General features: G+C 41.4%; 2 protein-coding genes across 2 annotated transcripts; one reads left to right on the forward strand and one right to left on the reverse strand.

Annotated features, from left to right (window-relative positions):
- Positions 1-972: 972 nt before the first annotated feature.
- On the reverse strand, positions 973-6,450 carry LOC117392373 (GTPase IMAP family member 7-like). The gene is made up of 3 exons (XM_033990426.2): positions 6,399-6,450; positions 3,007-3,118; positions 973-2,071 (listed from the first exon to the last, which is right to left on the reverse strand). The coding sequence occupies exons 2-3, from the start codon at positions 3,023-3,025 to the stop codon at positions 1,209-1,211; spliced, it is 882 nt and encodes a 293-aa protein (XP_033846317.1). The 5' UTR covers positions 3,026-3,118; positions 6,399-6,450; the 3' UTR covers positions 973-1,208.
- Positions 6,451-9,076: 2,626 nt separating this feature from the next.
- Positions 9,077-16,320, forward strand: rhov (ras homolog family member V). Its single transcript, XM_033990428.2, has 3 exons — positions 9,077-9,671; positions 11,379-11,437; positions 13,881-16,320. The coding sequence occupies exons 1-3, from the start codon at positions 9,467-9,469 to the stop codon at positions 14,325-14,327; spliced, it is 711 nt and encodes a 236-aa protein (XP_033846319.1). The 5' UTR covers positions 9,077-9,466; the 3' UTR covers positions 14,328-16,320.
- The last annotated feature ends 3,101 nt before the right edge of the window (positions 16,321-19,421 follow it).

The following is a 19,421-nucleotide window of genomic DNA, read 5'->3' on the forward strand; positions in this document are numbered from 1 at the left end:
GGACTTACACTTGCCAGTTTGACGGTTGTAGGTCAGTAGTTCTTGAGAAATGTCTGTGTCGTCCCTCAGTCGTCCAGGTCTGATCCAGAGCAAAAGACAAAGTTTAAATCTGTCACTGGACAAATCGTTGTAGGAGTGAAGACGTTTGGCTCATCTAAGTCTCTTCTTCAGTTCTGGTCAGATTCCTGCTGGACACGGCCTTATCTGAAGGGAGGGGCTAACGACACTGAAACTGTAAACATCTATTGTCTCCAGCTTCAGCTGAAAGTACCATATTCAGCCTTTAACGACTCTGCTATTCTCTTTGTTTGGGTCTGAGGATGGAGTTATAGAGGAACTATAACTATGCAGTTATAACTTAAAATTTTCAGACAGTTTGAGATTTCAGTCTATTTCAAACCCACAAACACTTTAAGACAGAAACTGGTTCAACCAAAGAACAAAACCCCGAGACACAAACAAAATAAAGTGTCTCCTCCGTTCAGTGAAGAGTGAGCGTCACACTGGAGAAACTAAACACTCCACAAGAGAAAGAACCAACATGAGAGAGAACAGCTCAGGACACAGTCTGCTGTTCATCTCCATCTCAAAGACACTGACCACTGCTTTGAACAGAGAGAGGGTCAGATCTGAGCCACAGAAAAGAAATGGTTTGAGAGGAGAGTTAAAGAAGATATTTTTGTGAGGAAAGACAATCCTTCCTTAAACAGAAATGAGGCCTGAGACATCACCTGTGACAGATTTAATCTTTGTCTTTTGCTGTGGACTAAACCAGGACGACTGACACATCCTGGTTTAGTCCTGTTTCCAGGTGCAGGTCTACAATAGAACTAAAGTAGGACATAAAGAGCAGAGCAGGTCGGTCGCTTTGACTTTTATGTGTTTGGAGAGTGTGTTCCTCCTGATCTAATCTGATTCCCTGTGGAGTTTGTCGGTTTCTGTTCTGTTGTGTGAAGAAGAGGCTCGAGAATCGTTCTGTAGATGTTTATTTATTGTGCAGTCGGGTTAAAGGCAGTGAACAGAAACATTCAAAGCATAATTAAAAGCAGAGTCAAACACAGAGTCTAACACACTGAGATCACACCAGTGTTTTAAAATGGAGTGTGTCAGACTCTCCTGTGGCTGTTGAGTAGAAATGAGAAATGTGGCTTTGACCAAAATGTAACAGATAAAATTTATGGTTTGGATCCTCATCCCTCAGTATCACTTCACTGTATCACACACATGTTATTTGCTGCTCCAGTTATCCATTCATCTACCTCTTCAACCATTTTACCTACTGCCTTCCCAATCTCATCCAGGACAACCCCGACTGCTGCTCCTATAGCTGTACCGATCTCCATGTTTGCTATGGCCATCATGAACTCATTTACCTTCTCTGCCTCCCTCCGAATCTTTTCCTTGTCTTGTTCTTTTGACTCTTTTAGGAGTCGCTCCTCCTCTTTCTTAATGGCCTCCTCTGCTACTCTGAACATCTCTGTGGTGTAAAACCTTCCTCCATTATTCTGGATCATTTTATTGATTTTTTTAATAAACTCATCTCTTTGCTTCTGATCTGTGATTTTATTGTTGAAGACGTGATGGCGGTTGTCGCACGTCTTGACAAACTCTGATAAAGCTTTATCTTTCTTTATGAAAGACTCAAGTGTAAAACCCTCCAGGTCATCTCCGCGTGTGAACAGAACGATGGTGTATCTCGCTGCCTCTTCTCCAAAGATTCGTTGGATTATTTTGACAGTCTCTTGCTCTTCTTTGGTGAACCTTCCGAGCTGGAGACAAATCACAAATGCATGTGGCCCGGGCGCAGACAGACAAATGCAATATTTGATTCGATCCACAATTTCTTCCTGGGTATAATTTGTGTCAAAAAGACCCGGAGTATCGATCACAGCGATGTTTCGATGACCAATCGTTGCTTCAGCCTTCTGACATTGAGCCGTCACAGAGGAGGGGCTCAGCTGTGACTCAAACTCTTTTCTTCCGAGGATGGTGTTCCCGGTTGCGCTCTTTCCCACTCCGGTTTTTCCGACCAGAATGAGTCTCCATGTGCCTTGGTGGTGGTCCTCTTCACCTGTCACACACAAATATTGGTACTTTTTAGATTGAAGATTGTAAAGTGTTGAAGTGTTTTCTGGATCCCAGACAAATGGATATTTATACGAGTTACAAAGGAGCTAATCACAGTACAACCTGACTGTACAACACTTTATGCAAATATCAAATCCAGCTCCTCACCAAGGCTTTAACATGCAATGGAGCTGATGTAATCATTTAAATTGTGTTACAATTTAGACTCAAATCTGTGATTTATTAACTTAAATAAACCACGAGTCAAAAGTGAGTTTATAATTGTTGTTAACTCAAGATCCCAGTCTTGTCTTTCTGCACTGTTTTCCCCTCCTCTCTTCTGTGTCAGAGCCCGGAGCTGGGCGGAGACTCTGGCTCCTCCCACACACACCTGATACTCATCAGCAACCAAGCTCCACCTGGAGGACAAAAGGGAGGACGAAGGAGCCAGGACGTCCTCGTGTCCTCAGTGGTACAGCTCTGCTTGGCTCAGTCTCATGTTTTTGCTCTTTGTGACTCGTTCTAGGTCGGATGTTTTTTTGCTCCTCGTCAGATCCCCCTCAGCTCCTCTGTCTCCAACCCAGCTCGACCTCACACCCTCTGACCCAGTTCACTCTGACCAGCACCGCTCACCTCGTCTCTGACCCCGCTGCTCACGCTCTGCTCCTGGACGACTGCAAACCCCCCTCCCCTCCCTGATCCATCGACCTTCATTCACACATTTAAAACTGTAAATAAACAGTTAAACTTTTCCCTGAGTTCTGTCTCTTTGGTCCCTTCAGTCTTTACGACACAACACTAATAATTATCTGCATTTCCTTTTTATTTTCTTCACTTTTTATTTTTCACCACATTTTTAGTTGTAAATACTTTATCATTAATTAATATTTTTTGGAAGAAAAAAACACTTTTCAGCCTCATGCCCCTTGAAATTCTGACCTGCAGGGATTAGGCTCATTCTGGACTCGTCTCGTCTTTGCTGTCGTCCTCTGCAGGGTCTGTGTCTCCTGTCCCTCACTGCAGCCTGTGTATGAAGTGGGTGTGTCTCTGTCTGTATTGACACAAAACAGGTTTATTTGAACAGCACAATTCAACAGTGTCAAGTGTTTTACAGAATAAGAAAGACAAAATACAATTAAAGCCGCAAGCTGCATCGAACGGCCCTCACGGGCCGTGCTTCGCACTCGGCCGACCCAGCACTCCCTGTGGGTGGCGCTGACGCGCCACTTCCCTCTGTTTTATTGCGCCGCTGCACTTGTCACCAAACAAAGTCAAAAGACTTTGGAAGCATTGATGCACAAAATGCAAAAACATGGGTTTTCCAGACATCGCCATGGCAACACCCTGCAAAATACAAACTTGGCCCCCTGGACTTTTTTGTCGGAAACGACCTGAAGAATCACTGTGCCAAATTTCAAGTTCTTCATTGATGGCAATAAGTCATTATAAGACTTTGAAATGTACGAAAATTGAGAAATTTTACCATTAGGATAAAATGGGGGCTGTTGTGCATCGCCATGGCAACCCAGTGAAAAATATGACATGGGTCCCATTAACTTTTTTGATCAGGATGACATGAAGAGTCATTGTGCCAAATTTCACATTATTCCATGAAACTAATATTTTTCTGATGAATGGGAAAATTTGGGAGGTTTCCCATTAGGATAACATTGGCAGTTTGGCGCATCGCCATGGCAACACGGTGCAAAAGACGACATAGGTCTGATTGACTTTATTGATTGGGATGACCCAATGGAATTTTGTGTCAAATTTGATAACATTTGGGAAAACTAAATTTTCAGCTTTCCATACAAATTTATTTGTTATTCTATAGGGGGCGCTGTCACGCCAAATTTATTTCTTTCACAATCAGGTGAATTAGGCATGAAAGTTTTACAAGTTTTACTGATTCAAATTTGAGCAAAATCGGACTTTGCATGCGCAAACGGGAGCAAATTTAGAAATTTGAAAATTGCAAAAATGATCGCACCAATTTAGTTTCTGTCTTGATGAGCAGCTTTAGGCTGGAACGTTTTAGGTTTTCCTATGATATATGCTGTTGTTGTGAACAAATAGAACTTTGGGGGCACAACTGTCCCCTTTCTTCAGAAGCTCCTTCAAATGTGAGACTATTGGCTATAACCAACACATCAGATTGACAAAAGTCAGATGGGACCGGGAAGAGACGGACTCCAACATAGAACTTCAGAGAAAGGTACTACACCACATACCACAGTACAAAATACCCTTACAACATATGGTCAAATGTATGTTCAATACACATCTGAAAACTTCAAAAAAAATCCCACAATACTGTTTAGCAATCACAGATCAGATTGTATCATTTTTAGTAGATTCAGGAGCAACACATTCTGTCAAAATCCATGCAATTTAATCCTAAACCTCCATTAAGTGGAAAACATGTTTATTCAATCGGCTCATCAGGTCAAACAATGAAAGAAAACATCACCATTCCACTACAATGTGAGGATGGGCCAAATTCAAAACTCATTTTTAGTTTTAGAACTATGTCCCATTGACAGCAAAGTCAGTGCTACAGACAGTCCCAGTCACATTTCCCTATCATCCACGGAATGATGCTGTAACTCCACATCCTAAGATCACGTGTTTAGAGAATCATCCCACTACAGGCGACATGGTGATGAATGTTCCTCTTCAGACTGTAGAATCTTGTGCGTGCTCAACATGGACACGAGGCCCATACCTAGAACACTCAATGCCAAACCACAATATACATGAACAATAAATCAACCCAAAGTTGCTCTTTTGACTGGTCTAATGACACGACGATGCATTTCCCTTGTCTGTTCCAGCTGCTGTCTTCCAAACCTGGAATTCTGTGGTCATGTGACACAGAAACTATGTGGCTCTTTCATCCTTATGCAGTGGCTCCGCGTGGCTTGGGAATTAATTATAAATATTTAATTGAAGTGTATTTTATTTGCGTTGGTTCTTATTTAAAATGTAGTTTAAATTGAAAGATTATTGTGATTTTGAAATAATAAAATAAACATGATATTTTATTATTTTTTGACGCTCAAAATAAGCGTCACAGTCACATGTTAAAAACAGAGCGCTCACTCGCTGCATAAAGTCCTGATGTGCAGACGCTGTGCAGAGGGTCAGAGCAGACGTCTCTGTGGCACTTCATGGATTTAATAAGAAACACTAGAGATGTTTATACAAAGTGTAAAGGTAAAAAACAAAACAATATACACAGTGTTATCTTTATTTTACATGTCAAAAAGTATTTGCGGCTCCCAGTGTTTTGTTTTGATTTTTTCCGTGGAAACCAGTTCCAAATGGCTCTTTGGGGGTTAAAGGTCATGACCCCTGAGTTAGACATTAGACCAGGGGTCGGCCTTTAACAAACAAAGAGCCATTTGAACCTGGTTTCCACAGAAAATAAAACACCGGGAGACGCAAATACTTTTTGATCTAAAATGAAGATAACACTGTGTATAATAATAATAATAATAATAATAATAATAATAATAATAATAATAATAATAATAATAATAATAATAATAATAATAACAATGTAACGGAATAATGTAGGTTTTATTTTCACAGACCTTCTACACGTGGCAGATAAATATGGCAAAAATAAAAAATACACCTCACCACACGTTGAATCTGTGGGACACTGCACTTGTGTCTTTGTGATGAGGTTGTCCCATTGAGGAGACGAGAGACAATGACAGTGTGATTATGTCTAGTCTGTGCAACAGTTTCTTTCAAAAAACTCTAAATCTTATCGTTTAATCCAGGTGCTTATTCTCCATGTGCCAAAGCCGTTTTGAAGGTTTCATTGCCTCATTTGCTTTTCCCACATATTAAACAGAGTGGAGTCTGTGAGACTCACCTGTGGAGACAAACTCATGTTTAAGTTGGACTCCTGGTGTTGTCTGTTAAATTTATCTTACTTTTTCTTGGAGCTCGTAGTCTCCTCTTCTGGCTCTTTGTCCTTTTCCCCTTTGTTAAAAATCTCTCCAAAGACTTTTGTTCTGACTCATTTTCACTTTTGTGTTATACGTGAAACGTCATCGCAGAGACAAGAGCAGATAATAAACATGTTATAACAAATAGATTTCTGTGGTGATTTCCTCAAACACACTTGCAGTTCCACTCGGGTAAAACTTGATGTCAGAAATATTGTAACGATCTGATTTACTGGTGTTTGCCTCATCAGCCTAAATGTCAATGGGATATTTGTATTTTTGAAAGTAGAGCTAAACATCCAAACATCCACAGAGCATTTTACATAATATTGAATTAAACGCCAAAGAAGGAATATGAGGAATTCTTACCTCGCTGTGGTCGACAGGAGTCTGAGCCACACTGAGCCACACTGAGCCACACTGAGCCACACTGAGCCATGCTCTGTCTTATATAGAGGATCTGTGTGGAGGGAGTCACGTGATTTCACAGAATCAGCATCAGTTACAGGCAGAGCAGAATCATGTCCTCAGGTCATGTCCAGTGTTGGGAGTAAAACTATAACGGCGTTACTAACTGCGTTACTTTTTCAGTAACGGGGTAATGTAACTAATTACTTTTCCTAGCGTCGTAACGCCGTTACCGTTACTGACAATAAAATGTGGCGCGTTACTTTTTATTCAGTTCACTCTTCTCTTCATCAGAGTCTCATCGAGGAGCTGCTGTTGTTTCTTTGGTGAAAGAGGAGACTGGGCTGAGAGAAAAGGCGCGTTTGAGATGAGGCGCAGATACGACGCCGTCAGTCTGTGCGCGGTGCATGCCGGTTAGTTTTGTGTCCAAGATGCCACAGAGTGGCTCTGACATATGCGCCGGTAACGGGACGTTTTTAAGCGCAGCAGCTCTCCACAGACTGCGGCCGCCTGCATGGACTACAAACACGTGATGCATGATGGGAAATGATGTCCTGTCCACACGTTCACAGCAGATTAGGACTGAGTTGTGTTTTGATCAGAAACGTGACTGTTCTGTCCAAAGAGGAACAGGCTCAGGTCAGAGGTGATTCATATTTGGACTGGACAGAATCACAGTGTGTGGCCAGAGAAGGTCAAAGGTTTTGTCTTATTTTACATGATTTACATTTGAATGTCTTAGTTTTACAAAACATAGTAATGAATCTTTTCAGTATTTTACTGAAAGCACTTTATTGTTATTGTTTATTTTAATGAAGAAAATACTTGAAGTTCAGTTTCTGAAATTGTGTGACATGTTGATTTATTTGCACTTCAAATTAAATGTTTTATATTTTTTAATTTTTGATACATTCTATAATTTACTTGAAAACAAATGTAAAATAATTTCAATCTGTTAAAGTGAAATAAATGTTAAAGGTTCACATCTGTTGTGTTTTTATTGTTTTAACATAATAAGTAACGTGGAGTAAAGTAACGCAGAGTAGTTACTTTGCCTAGTAACTAGTTACTTCTCCCAAAAAGTAACTGAGTTACTAACTCAGTTACTTTTTGTGAGAAGTAACTTGTAACTATAACTAATTACATTTTTGAAGTAACTTGCCTGACCTGGTTTAGACCTGGTTTAGTCCTGGTTTAGACCTGGTTTAGTCCTGGTTTAGACCTGGTTTAGACCTGGTTTAGACCTGGTTTAGACCTGGTTTAGACCTGGTTTAGTCCTGGTTTAGACCTGGTTTAGTCCTGGTTTAGACCTGGTTTAGACCTGGTTTAGACCTGGTTTAGACCTGGTTTAGACCTGGTTTAGTCCCAGAGTCATGTTCATAGGTTTGTATAAAGATGCAGTGTCACACAGTTGCAGTGGCGCGGGTTCACCTCCAGAAGGCGCTACAGACTCAGGTGAAAGTTTAGGCTGAACAAAGAGAAAAACCAAATCTTACAGAAAAACTATTTTAAATAAAATATAAATATCTGACAGAAAATGATGACGTGAGGTCAGGTCAGAGAGTTGGACTGAAATAAACGAAGAATAAACTCATTTATTTTATATATATATATATATATATATATATATATATATATATATATATATATATATATATATATATATATATATATATATATATATACTTTATTTAAAGTAATTTAACTAATCAATTAAGTATGTTCTATATTTTAATATTTTTATCTGGAATAAGGAAAAAAGTTTATGTGAATTTAAAAATAATTTTCATTTTAGATCTGCAAAAGATGAACATAAAAGTTTTGATCACAAACATAAGTCAACACCAGCCACATTTACTGTGGTTAGTCCTGGTTTAGTCCAGGTTTACTCCAGGTTTAGTCCTGGTTTAGACCTGGTTTAGACCTGGTTTAGACCTGGTTTAGTCCTGGTTTAGTCCTGGTTTAGACCTGGTTTAGTCCTGGTTTAGTCCTGGTTTAGTCCTGGTTTAGACCTGGTTTAGACCTGGTTTAGACCTGGTTTAGTCCTGGTTTAGTCCTGGTTTAGACCTGGTTTAGTCCTGGTTTAGTCCTGGTTTAGACCTGGTTTAGTCCTGGTTTAGTCCTGGTTTAGTCCTGGTTTAGACCTGGTTTAGTCCTGGTTTAGACCTGGTTTAGTCCAGGTTTAGTCCTGCTTTAGACCTGGTTTAGACCTGGTTTAGACCTGTTTTAGTCCTGGTTTAGTCCTGGTTTAGACCTGGTTTAGACCTGGTTTAGTCCTGGTTTAGACCTGGTTTAGACCTGGTTTAGTCCTGGTTTAGACCTGGTTTAGTCCAGGTTTAGACCTGGTTTAGACCTGGTTTAGTCCAGGTTTAGACCTGGTTTAGACCTGTTTTAGACCTGGTTCCAGTAATTGTGTGCTCTATTTCCTCCTGCAGTGACTTAAAGCCTCACACAGACACATTAGGCTCAGACCTGGTCAAACAGCCTGATGTGATGAAGACGATGATGATGAAGACAATGACCTGTAGTTGCCTTTATCTCTTTGAGGAGCGGCTCTCTGAGGGGGGCGTGGTTATGCAAATCAAAACCTGTTTGAGCGCACGAGCGCCCTAAATACATCCGCCCCACGCGACTCTGGCACAAGAGCCACAGGTCAGACCCCAGACTGGACCAGGACAGAAGCAGGACCAAACAGGACCAAACAGGACTAAACCGGGCCTAAACCGGGATTATAACAGGTCTACAGTGGGACTAAAGTTGGACTAAAAGAGCAGAGCGGTTTGGTCGCTCCAACTTTACGCACACTTTTACGCACACTTTTACGCGTTTGGAGAGCTTGTTCCTCCTGATGGAAACGGGACTTTTTGTTTTCTGTGAAGGACAGTACATGATCAGATGATCCGCAGACGCTGTTGTTTGTTGTGGTAATCGATTAATCACTCCACTTTAATCACATTGATCGATTTACTCCTTTTCTCCGAGTCGAAACTCCGTCACAGAAACAGGACTTTCTGCCTCGTCTCCGCGTCATGCCCCCGCACATGGATTACTTCTACCAGCACGAGCCCCGGGCCTCCGCGCTGGGCCTGACCGGGGAGGACGCGCTGGACTCGGGGGCGGTCAGCTGCATGCTCGTGGGGGACCCTGCCGTGGGTAAAACCAGCATGGTGGTCAGCTACACCTCCAACGGATACCCCGCGGAGTACCAGCAGACCGGCTTCGACGTGTTCTCTGGTGAGACTCAGGGTTTTAGTCACAGAGTTTAAGAAAACTGAGTATGAATCATCACTGAAACTATTATAAAAATACAATAACAGTTCTGCAACTTAGTGCGTAAAAAGGGTAAATGCGTAAAATGCGCAAAGTCCAGACGTCAGCGGTGGGTGGAGCCTTAAACAAAGGCTCAAATGTAAAGCTATTTTAAACTTTTTAAATTTAAAGTTAAAAGTGCTGTAACAAAACTTTTACACTGAATATGAACCAATAATGACAAAACTCCAGAGTGAGTTTGTTGTAAAAAAGAAAAATGAAACAAAACTCAAATTAAACTTCAACTTTAACCCAATTCAGAATATAATGGGTCAGATTATTGTCACGTGCTGCATATTTATTTAAACCAGTCCTGTTGAGCTTGTGTCTCTATGGTTCTCATCTCTGTGGCTCATTCTGTTATAATTTACACATTTTAAATCACAATATTCATCTAAACTGTAAACGTCGTCACATCAATGCGCCTCATGCTGTAGCGCCCCCTATGGACAGATGCACGTCACACTAGAGCAGCACATTTTTAAAGATTAAACTCAAACATGAATCAGTCCAAAAACAACTTCAGACGAACGAGAAGAAACGACCAGAACATGGAGAAACATCTGAAACACGTCTGATTTAAACATGTTCATTATCATCATGTTTCAGTTCATTATCACCGTGTTTCAGTTCATTATCGTCGTGTTTCAGTTCATTATCGCCGTGTTTCAGTTCATTAGTGTCGTGTTTCAGTTCATTAGTGTCGTGTTTCAGTTCATTATTGTCGTGTTTCAGTTCATTATTGTCTTGTTTCAGTTCATTATCGTCTTGTTTCAGTTCATTATCGTCGTGTTTCAGTTCATTATCGTCTTGTTTCAGTTCATTATCGTCTTGTTTCAGTTCATTATCGCCGTGTTTCAGTTCATTAGTGTCGTGTTTCAGTTCATTAGTGTCGTGTTTCAGTTCATTATCGTCATGTTTCATTATCGTCGTGTTTCAGTTCATTATCGTCGTGTTTCAGTTCATTATGGTTGCGTTTCAGTTCATTATCGTCGTGTTTCAGTTCATTATCGTCGTGTTTCAGTTCATTATCGTCGTGTTTCAGTTCATTAGTGTCGTGTTTCAGTTCATTATTGTCGTGTTTCATTATCGTCGTGTTTCAGTTCATTATCGCCGTGTTTCAGTTCATTAGTGTCGTGTTTCAGTTCATTATCGTCATGTTTCATTATCGTCGTGTTTCAGTTCATTATCGTCGTGTTTCAGTTCATTAGTGTCGTGTTTCAGTTCATTATCGTCATGTTTCATTATCGTCGTGTTTCAGTTCATTATCGTCGTGTTTCAGTTCATTATCGTCGTGTTTCAGTTCATTAGTGTCGTGTTTCAGTTCATTATCGTCGTGTTTCATTATCGCCGTGTTTCAGTTCATTAGTGTCGTGTTTCAGTTCATTATCGTCATGTTTCATTATCGTCGTGTTTCAGTTCATTATCGTCGTGTTTCAGTTCATTAGTGTCGTGTTTCAGTTCATTATCGTCGTGTTTCATTATCGTCGTGTTTCAGTTCATTATCGCCGTGTTTCAGTTCATTAGTGTCGTGTTTCAGTTCATTATCGTCGTGTTTCATTATCGTCGTGTTTCAGTTCATTAGTGTCGTGTTTCAGTGTTTTTCTCTGAAGCTGTGTTTCTTTGTGACAGGTCAGGTGCAGGTGGAGGGGTCACCGGTCAAAGTGCAGCTCCTGGACACAGCTGGACAGGTGAGATTCACACTTTGACAGTTTGACTCATCGTGAGTCAGGTCATTACACAACTCAGGTCATTACACAACTGTCGTGTGTGTGTGTAGTTTGTGTCGTGTGTGTGTAGTTTGTGTTGTGTGTGTGTAGTTTGTGTTGTGTGTGTAGTTTGTGTCGTGTGTGTAGTTTGTGTCGTGTGTGTGTAGTTTGTGTCGTGTGTGTGTAGTTTGTGTCGTGTGTGTGTAGTTTGTGTCGTGTGTGTGTGTAGTTTGTGTCGTGTGTGTAGTTTGTGTCGTGTGTGTGTGTAGTTTGTGTCGTGTGTGTGTAGTTTGTGTCGTGTGTGTAGTTTGTGTCGTGTGTGTAGTTTGTGTCGTGTGTGTGTAGTTTGTGTCGTGTGTGTGTAGTTTGTGTCGTGTGTGTAGTTTGTGTCGTGTGTGTGTAGTTTGTGTCGTGTGTGTAGTTTGTGTCGTGTGTGTGTAGTTTGTGTCGTGTGTGTAGTTTGTGTCGTGTGTGTGTAGTTTGTGTCGTGTGTGTGTAGTTTGTGTCGTGTGTGTGTAGTTTGTGTTGTGTGTGTAGTTTGTGTCGTGTGTGTGTAGTTTGTGTCGTGTGTGTGTGTAGTTTGTGTCGTGTGTGTAGTTTGTGTCGTGTGTGTGTAGTTTGTGTCGTGTGTGTGTAGTTTGTGTCGTGTGTGTGTAGTTTGTGTTGTGTGTGTAGTTTGTGTCGTGTGTGTGTAGTTTGTGTCGTGTGTGTGTGTAGTTTGTGTCGTGTGTGTGTAGTTTGTGTCGTGTGTGTAGTTTGTGTCGTGTGTGTGTAGTTTGTGTTGTGTGTGTAGTTTGTGTTGTGTGTGTAGTTTGTGTCGTGTGTGTAGTTTGTGTCGTGTGTGTGTAGTTTGTGTTGTGTGTGTAGTTTGTGTTGTGTGTGTAGTTTGTGTTGTGTGTGTAGTTTGTGTTGTGTGTGTGTAGTTTGTGTCGTGTGTGTGTAGTTTGTGTCGTGTGTGTGTAGTTTGTGTCGTGTGTGTAGTTTGTGTCGTGTGTGTGTAGTTTGTGTCGTGTGTGTAGTTTGTGTCGTGTGTGTGTAGTTTGTGTCGTGTGTGTGTAGTTTGTGTCGTGTGTGTGTAGTTTGTGTTGTGTGTGTAGTTTGTGTCGTGTGTGTGTAGTTTGTGTCGTGTGTGTGTGTAGTTTGTGTCGTGTGTGTGTGTAGTTTGTGTCGTGTGTGTGTGTAGTTTGTGTCGTGTGTGTGTAGTTTGTGTCGTGTGTGTAGTTTGTGTCGTGTGTGTGTAGTTTGTGTTGTGTGTGTAGTTTGTGTTGTGTGTGTAGTTTGTGTTGTGTGTGTGTAGTTTGTGTTGTGTGTGTAGTTTGTGTTGTGTGTGTAGTTTGTGTTGTGTGTGTGTAGTTTGTGTCGTGTGTGTAGTTTGTGTCGTGTGTGTGTGTAGTTTGTGTCGTGCTTCATGTTTTTCTTTATGGGTTTTGATCTTTGTCTCATTTAAATCTGACGTTAAGTTAAAGTTTAGTAGTAGTAGCAGTAGTAGTAGTAGTTGTTGTAGTTGTAGTCGTAGTAGTAGTTGTTGTTGCAGTTGTAGTAGTAGTAGCAGTAGTAATAGTAGTAGCAGTAGTAGTAGTAGTAGTAGTAGTAGCAGTAGCAGTAGCAGTAGTAGTAGTAGTAGTAGTAGTAGTAGTTGTAGTAGTAGTAGTTGTAGTAGTAGTAGTTGTAGTAGTAGTAGTTGTAGTAGTAGTAGTAGTAGTAGTAGTAGTTGTAGTAGTAGTAGTTGTAGTAGTAGTAGTTGTAGTAGTAGTAGTTGTAGTAGTAGTAGTAGTAGTAGTATTAGTAGTAGTAGTAGTAGTTGTAGTAGTCGTATTTACTCGTAACGTTCGAGAGAAACAAACTGAATCTTCCTCAAAATCCAAACTCACATTTTGTTCTGGACTAAAATTCAAATTTTTGCTTCTGATTTTAAAATAATGAAACTATAATAATAAGTTTGTCCCTGAGGAATCGTTTCACAGACGACGTGTCGATATGAACAAAGTGACTCAGTCCTCCGATACTGATACTGATACTGATACTGATCCTGATGCCACAGTGAAGATCAAACTCTCCTTTTGTGCTGATTAAGTCAAATCTCTTTGTTTGTCACACGAGCTTCAGCTGAAAATCAAACTCAAACTCAAACTCAAACTCAAACTGAAACTCAGATTTTCTTCTGTGAAAGTCACTGTTTCAGTATCGATACCTGTGAGAAATGAGTATGCAGTATCGATATTATATATCGATATTATACTTTTGACGATAAAAAGGAACATTTAAAGATGATTCGTGTAAAGACGAGACGACGAGACGGAGACGAGTTTCACTTTAAACCACGAGTTTGTGAGTCAGACCTGGACACTCACTGTCTCTCCTCTCTCCTTCTCTCTTCTCTTCTCTCTTCTCTCTCTTCTTTTCTTCTTCTCTTTCTGTTTTTCAGGAGGAGTTTGACGAGTTCCGCGCTCTGTCGTACAGTCAGACGGACGTGTTCTTGCTCTGCTTCAGCGTCGTCAACCCGACGTCTTTCCACAACGTCACTAAAAAATGGGTTCCTGAAATCCGCGCGCACAATCCCGGCGCTCCCATCGTCCTGATCGGGACTCAGTCGGACTTACTCCTGGACGTGAACGTGTTGATAAACCTGGACAGTTCTAACGTGAGTCCGATTGTCGGCTCCAGAGCCAGGACGGCGGCGGAGAAGATCCGAGCGGCGGACTACGTAGAGTGTTCCTCGCTGACGCAGAAGAACCTGAAGGAGGCGTTTGACGCCGCCATCTTTGCCGCCATCAAAAGTAAAACTCGCAAAGGTAAAAAGAGGAGGTTCTCCGACAGAAGAACCAAAGCGTTCTCCAGGTGCAGCTGGAAGAAGTTCTTCTGTTTCATCTGAACTTTGACCTTTGAGGACTCGCTATTTATACAGACGATTTATTCATCCACAAATCATCAGGGTCATTTTGAACAAAGTCACAAATCATGATGCTAACAGATGCTAATGGAAGCTAACAGATGCTAAAGTTAGCACAGAATCTGCTACACTGCAAAAATGAACATCTAAACGACTTTAAATCAGAACAACTTTAATAATAATGAGTTTTTTATTTCTTTATTATATGAAGTAAATTTGACTTGTTTTGTAGCTGATTCATCTTTGGCTGAATCATCAGTCCAGAAAAATGTTTTTATGATATTTTAGATTTTGGAGAAAAACAAAAACATTAAAATAAGTTGAATGATGCAGGTCTAAAGAGAAGAGACATTTAAACGAGTGAAAAACGAGTGAAAAACGAGTGAAAAACGCCTCAGATCAAGAGTCACATTTATCTGCTCAGCTTCAGGAGTTTGTCCAAAAATATAAACACAAAGAACAGTCCCCCGTCCCTTTAAGACACGAGACAGACACGAGAGACACGGGAGACACGGGAGACACGAGAGACACGGGAGAGGTCAAAACAAACAGAAATGTGTGAATTTACATGAGACAGAACCAGAGAAAGAAAAGAAAGAGAGAGAGAGGGAGGGAGGGAGAGAAAGAGAAAAAGCGACGGAGCAGAAACAGAAGCTGAGCCAGAGCAGGGCGGAGCCACTTTGACTGTTTGACTCTTTGGTCAAACCAGTTTAAAAACAAACACTGGACACAGGAGCAGGAACTGGTCACATGACATCACCACATCACCACCATAGGCCGTCACACGTGATGACATCATCACGTCTCACACGTGACGACATCATCACGTCTCACACGTGACGACATCATCACGTCTCACACGTGACGACATCATCACGTCTCACACGTGATGACATCATCACGTCTCACACGTGACGACATCATCACGTCTCACACGTGACGACATCATCACGTCTCACACGTGACGACATCATCACGTCTCACACGTGACGACATCATCACGTCTCACACGTGATGACATCATCACGTCTCACACGTGATGACGTCGTCTCATTTCTGACTCAGATGAAACGTCATGATTCTAGTCTCACAGAAATGATCAGGTTCAACATTTGTGCTTTGACCTTTAGGACGTGTGACGGTGAGTCCAGTGTGACCTCTGACCCCATCTGCAGTGACATCACAGTCTGAACACACTCGACACACTGTAAAAAAGCAGCACTGACTCTGTTTGGATCAACATTTAGTTTAAACAAAAACTCAAGTCACTCCATTATTTCAACTTTTTTTTTTTTATTTGTTTTGAAATGACACAACAAATATATTTTAAAAACAGGACAAAATATGTCCAACAAAGTCAAATCATCTACAAGGTAAAAAAAACATAAACGTGTCTGCAGTGTGTTACCTCGCGGCTCTGTTACCTCGCGGCTCTGTTAGCTAGCGGCTCTGTTAGCTAGCGGCTCTGTTAGCCTTTCTTGTGTCTGTGATTCAAACGCTCCATGTCGTTGTCGGTTGGAGTTTGTTTCTCGGTTGGAGGTGGAGCTCCTCGTTCGGGGGAGGTGTGGGGTGGGAGGGGCGTCTTTATCTTTTTGTCTCAGATGCCCTCCCATTAGCATTTAACAGGAACAGCAGGAGGTGTGTCGTTAGCATGAATCCTCCCTCACAGCGACTCGACTCAGAGACAGTGAATGAATCAAATGAATCAAATGAATCAGATACACATATTCACATATATTTACTCTGTGCTCGCCTCTGCACAGACCTGATCTGTCACATATATTTACTCTGTGCTCGCCTCTGCACAGACCTGATCTGTCACATATATTTACTCTGTGCTCGCCTCTGCACAGACCTGACCTGTCACATATATTTAGTCTGTGCTCGCCTCTGCACAGACCTGATCCGGTGCGTCCTGTTCTTCCAGTGGAAGTGTGTGTGTGTGTGTGTTTGTGTTTGTTCTGTTGTTTTAAACAGAGACGTGTTTGTTTTGTTCAAACTGTATTTACAAAAAATCAATAAACCATTTGAAAAACTCAGCTTTGGATCAGTTTATATTTATTTATATATTATATTTATTATATTGATTTACTTATTTATGTATTATATTTATTTATTTATTATATTTATTTACTTATGTATTATATTTTATAATAATCTGTTAAATTTGTTCCATTTTTATGTTTTTATCTGTGAAAATCAAGAAACTGAACATTTGTATTTTCTGTTTTTGTTTCCGTGTCATAAAATCAGACTGAACCGGGCTCAAATGACTTAAAGCCACAGTACGGAACATTTTAGCCAATAAAATAACCCAGACCCAGAGGGAAAGCACGGGCTCGCACCTCCACAGACCTGACTCATGTTTGGCCTCATACTGTTTGTTTCCATAGAAACGTTGTTGCTTTGGCAGTAATGTTCCACAGTATGGAGAATGTTGTTGGAGCTGAATGTGTCTCTGGGGCCCCTCCTCTCAGGGGCCCCGGGCTGTGTCTCTGGGGCCCCCTCCTGGTTCAGTTGTTGTTGATTCACATTTGACACATTCTGACTCTCGTCACTTTGTCCAGTTGTTTTTGTTTTTATCTGAACAACATCAGACTGAAAACATCCAGAACGACACAACTACAACAACACAACAACACACACAACACACACAACAACAACACACACAACAACACAAACATAAGAACAACACAAACACACAACAACAACACTACAACTACAACAACACAACAACAACACAAACATATAAGAACAACAAGTGTTTGGTTTTCTGAGGACAGATGAACGTTAGCAATGCTACACCTGTTAGCATCTTTGCTACGCCTGTTAGCATCTTTGCTACGCCTGTTAGCATCTTTGCTACGCCTGTTAGCATCTTTGCTACGCCTGTTAGCATCTTTAAAGGAGCCTCAGACACATTTATCTCACAAACGTCTCCATCTTCAGAGACGTCGTCTCCAGAGTCACAGGTGGAGGAGCTGTGACCTTTGACCCAGAGCTGTGTCTGTCCAAACCAGAGAGTTTTATTTCACGATATTCACTTCACTCGACCTCGTGCTGTGATGAGCCACTAGAACTATCTCCAAACTTCACTGTAACATCTCAGACATGAAACATGCACTTTGTCCATGTAGAAACAACACACAGCTGTGTGTCGGGGTCGGAGACGTGTGTGTGAGATCCATGTAGCTGTGTGTCGGGGTCGGAGACGTGTGTGTGAGATCCATGTAGCTGTGTGTCGGGGTCGGAGACGTGTGTGTGAGATCCATGTAGCTGTGTGTCGGGGTGTGGTTCCGTGTGACTCAGGCTCTTCCTGTTGTTGTGACTTTCCTCGTGGCAGTTACTCTCTCGCTCCTTTGGCTTCGCTCCAGTTTCGTTCAGGTTTTTTAGGTTTCGCTGGAAGAGCCGAGAGCAGAGTCCTGGGAATCAGCAGGTGCTCTGACAGGTGCTCTGACGGGTGCTCTGACAGGTGCTCTGACGGGTGCTCTGACAGGTGCTCTGACAGGTGCTCTGACAGAGAGGACGAGCTTTTGTTTTGGAAAACTTGAAAAGTAGGTCAGCAGTGAAACACATGAACATGAGCACATACACACACACACCCCGACACACACCCCCCCCCCCGATATATATATATATATATATATATATATATATATATATATATATATATATATATATATATATATATATATATATATATATATATATATAGTTCTAGGTTGAAATTGTAAAATGTGTCTCAGATAAAATGTCCCTGACCTGTGGGGTGCCCCAGGGGTCAGTCCTGGGGCCCCTGTTGTTCAGTCTCTAGATGCTGCTGTTAGGACAGTTAATACACAACAATAATGTGTCACACACAACTCTGCAGACGAGTCAGATCTATGTCTCACTGCAGCAGGTGAATCTGGACCAGATCAGTGTGTGGAGGAAAAACAACTTTGTCCAGATAAACTCAGACAAGACTCAAGAGAAACACAGAGAAAGTGTCACCTCCAGACTCTGTCTCTAAAACCTTCAACTCAGGACAGAAATCTAGAGGTAAAAATGGACTCAGACTTGAACTTTAACAGACACAACAAATCAAGAACATCTGCAGCTTTTTACATCTAAAAACATCAAAAATCAAAGATAAACTGTCAAAACCGAAGAGAGAGACTTATCCTGTGTTTGTGTCCAGTAGATTAGACGACTGTAATGTCCTGACCTCTGACCTCTCCACACGAGCCACAGAACAGAACATCCAGAACATCCAGAACATCCAGAACATCCAGAACATCCAGAACATCCAGAACATCCAGAACACTGCTGCTCGGGTCAGGACTAGAACCAGGAAGTACTTCACACATGTGTCCTGACATGAACATTTAGTTTCAGATGTTTGTTTTTTTTATGGTGAAACTGTTGAGCCTCAGGTGTAAAAACAGTTTCAGTTTTAAAGGTCAGAAGCTTCAGTAAAACCTTTTACATTTTAAATCCCACAGGTTTAACTTCACTGTTTCCTTAAAACTCCTCAATGGCTCGTTTCAGCCTAAAAACACAACATAAAGCTCCTGTTTCACAATATTGACTCTGAGCTTCATGTTCAATTCATTTTATTTTAATGCCCAAAATCACAACAACAGTCGTCTCGAAGGGCGTAGGAGGAAACCCATCCAGACACGGGGAGAAGAACTCAGCCTAAATCTGCAGGTTTGTGTGTTAAACATGTGAGAATGAAACAAAACACAACTCCAGGTCTGTGTGTGACGAGGAAACAGATCAGAGCAGTGCATCATGGGTAGTGAGGGATGGGGCCGTGTGCAGATCAAGACAAACATAAGAATGGACTGAACAGAGTCTGACGGCTCGTTCAGTTCAAAGGAGCAGCAGACAAAGAGTTTAGCACCTTTAGCATTAGCATTAGCACAACAAGCCCCCGCCCCCGCCCCCCCGCCTCACCGCGGCGCTGACGAGCCGCAGATGAGTCTGGAGCTGTGAAACAACTCAGTTTCATGTTGTGCTTTTTACACCAAACATTTAAATACTGAAGTTGAAGGATGTGTTTTTGTTTCCACTGTTTTATCTTAATTTAAA

Source organism: Periophthalmus magnuspinnatus, chromosome 24 (assembly GCF_009829125.3).
Source record: "Periophthalmus magnuspinnatus isolate fPerMag1 chromosome 24, fPerMag1.2.pri, whole genome shotgun sequence".
In the NCBI taxonomy this organism is placed as follows: domain Eukaryota; kingdom Metazoa; phylum Chordata; class Actinopteri; order Gobiiformes; family Gobiidae; genus Periophthalmus; species Periophthalmus magnuspinnatus.

What these genes read in the sequence shown, in the direction of transcription:
- rhov (XM_033990428.2), top strand. Translation starts at nt 9,467, where the DNA reads ATGCCCCCGCACATGGATTACTTCTACCAGCACGAGCCCCGGGCCTCC. An exon ending in CGGCTTCGACGTGTTCTCTG is followed by an intron (nt 9,672 to 11,378) that starts GTGAGACTCAGG and finishes TCTTTGTGACAG; the next exon opens with GTCAGGTGCAGGTGGAGGGG. An exon ending in TCCTGGACACAGCTGGACAG is followed by an intron (nt 11,438 to 13,880) that starts GTGAGATTCACA and finishes TCTGTTTTTCAG; the next exon opens with GAGGAGTTTGACGAGTTCCG.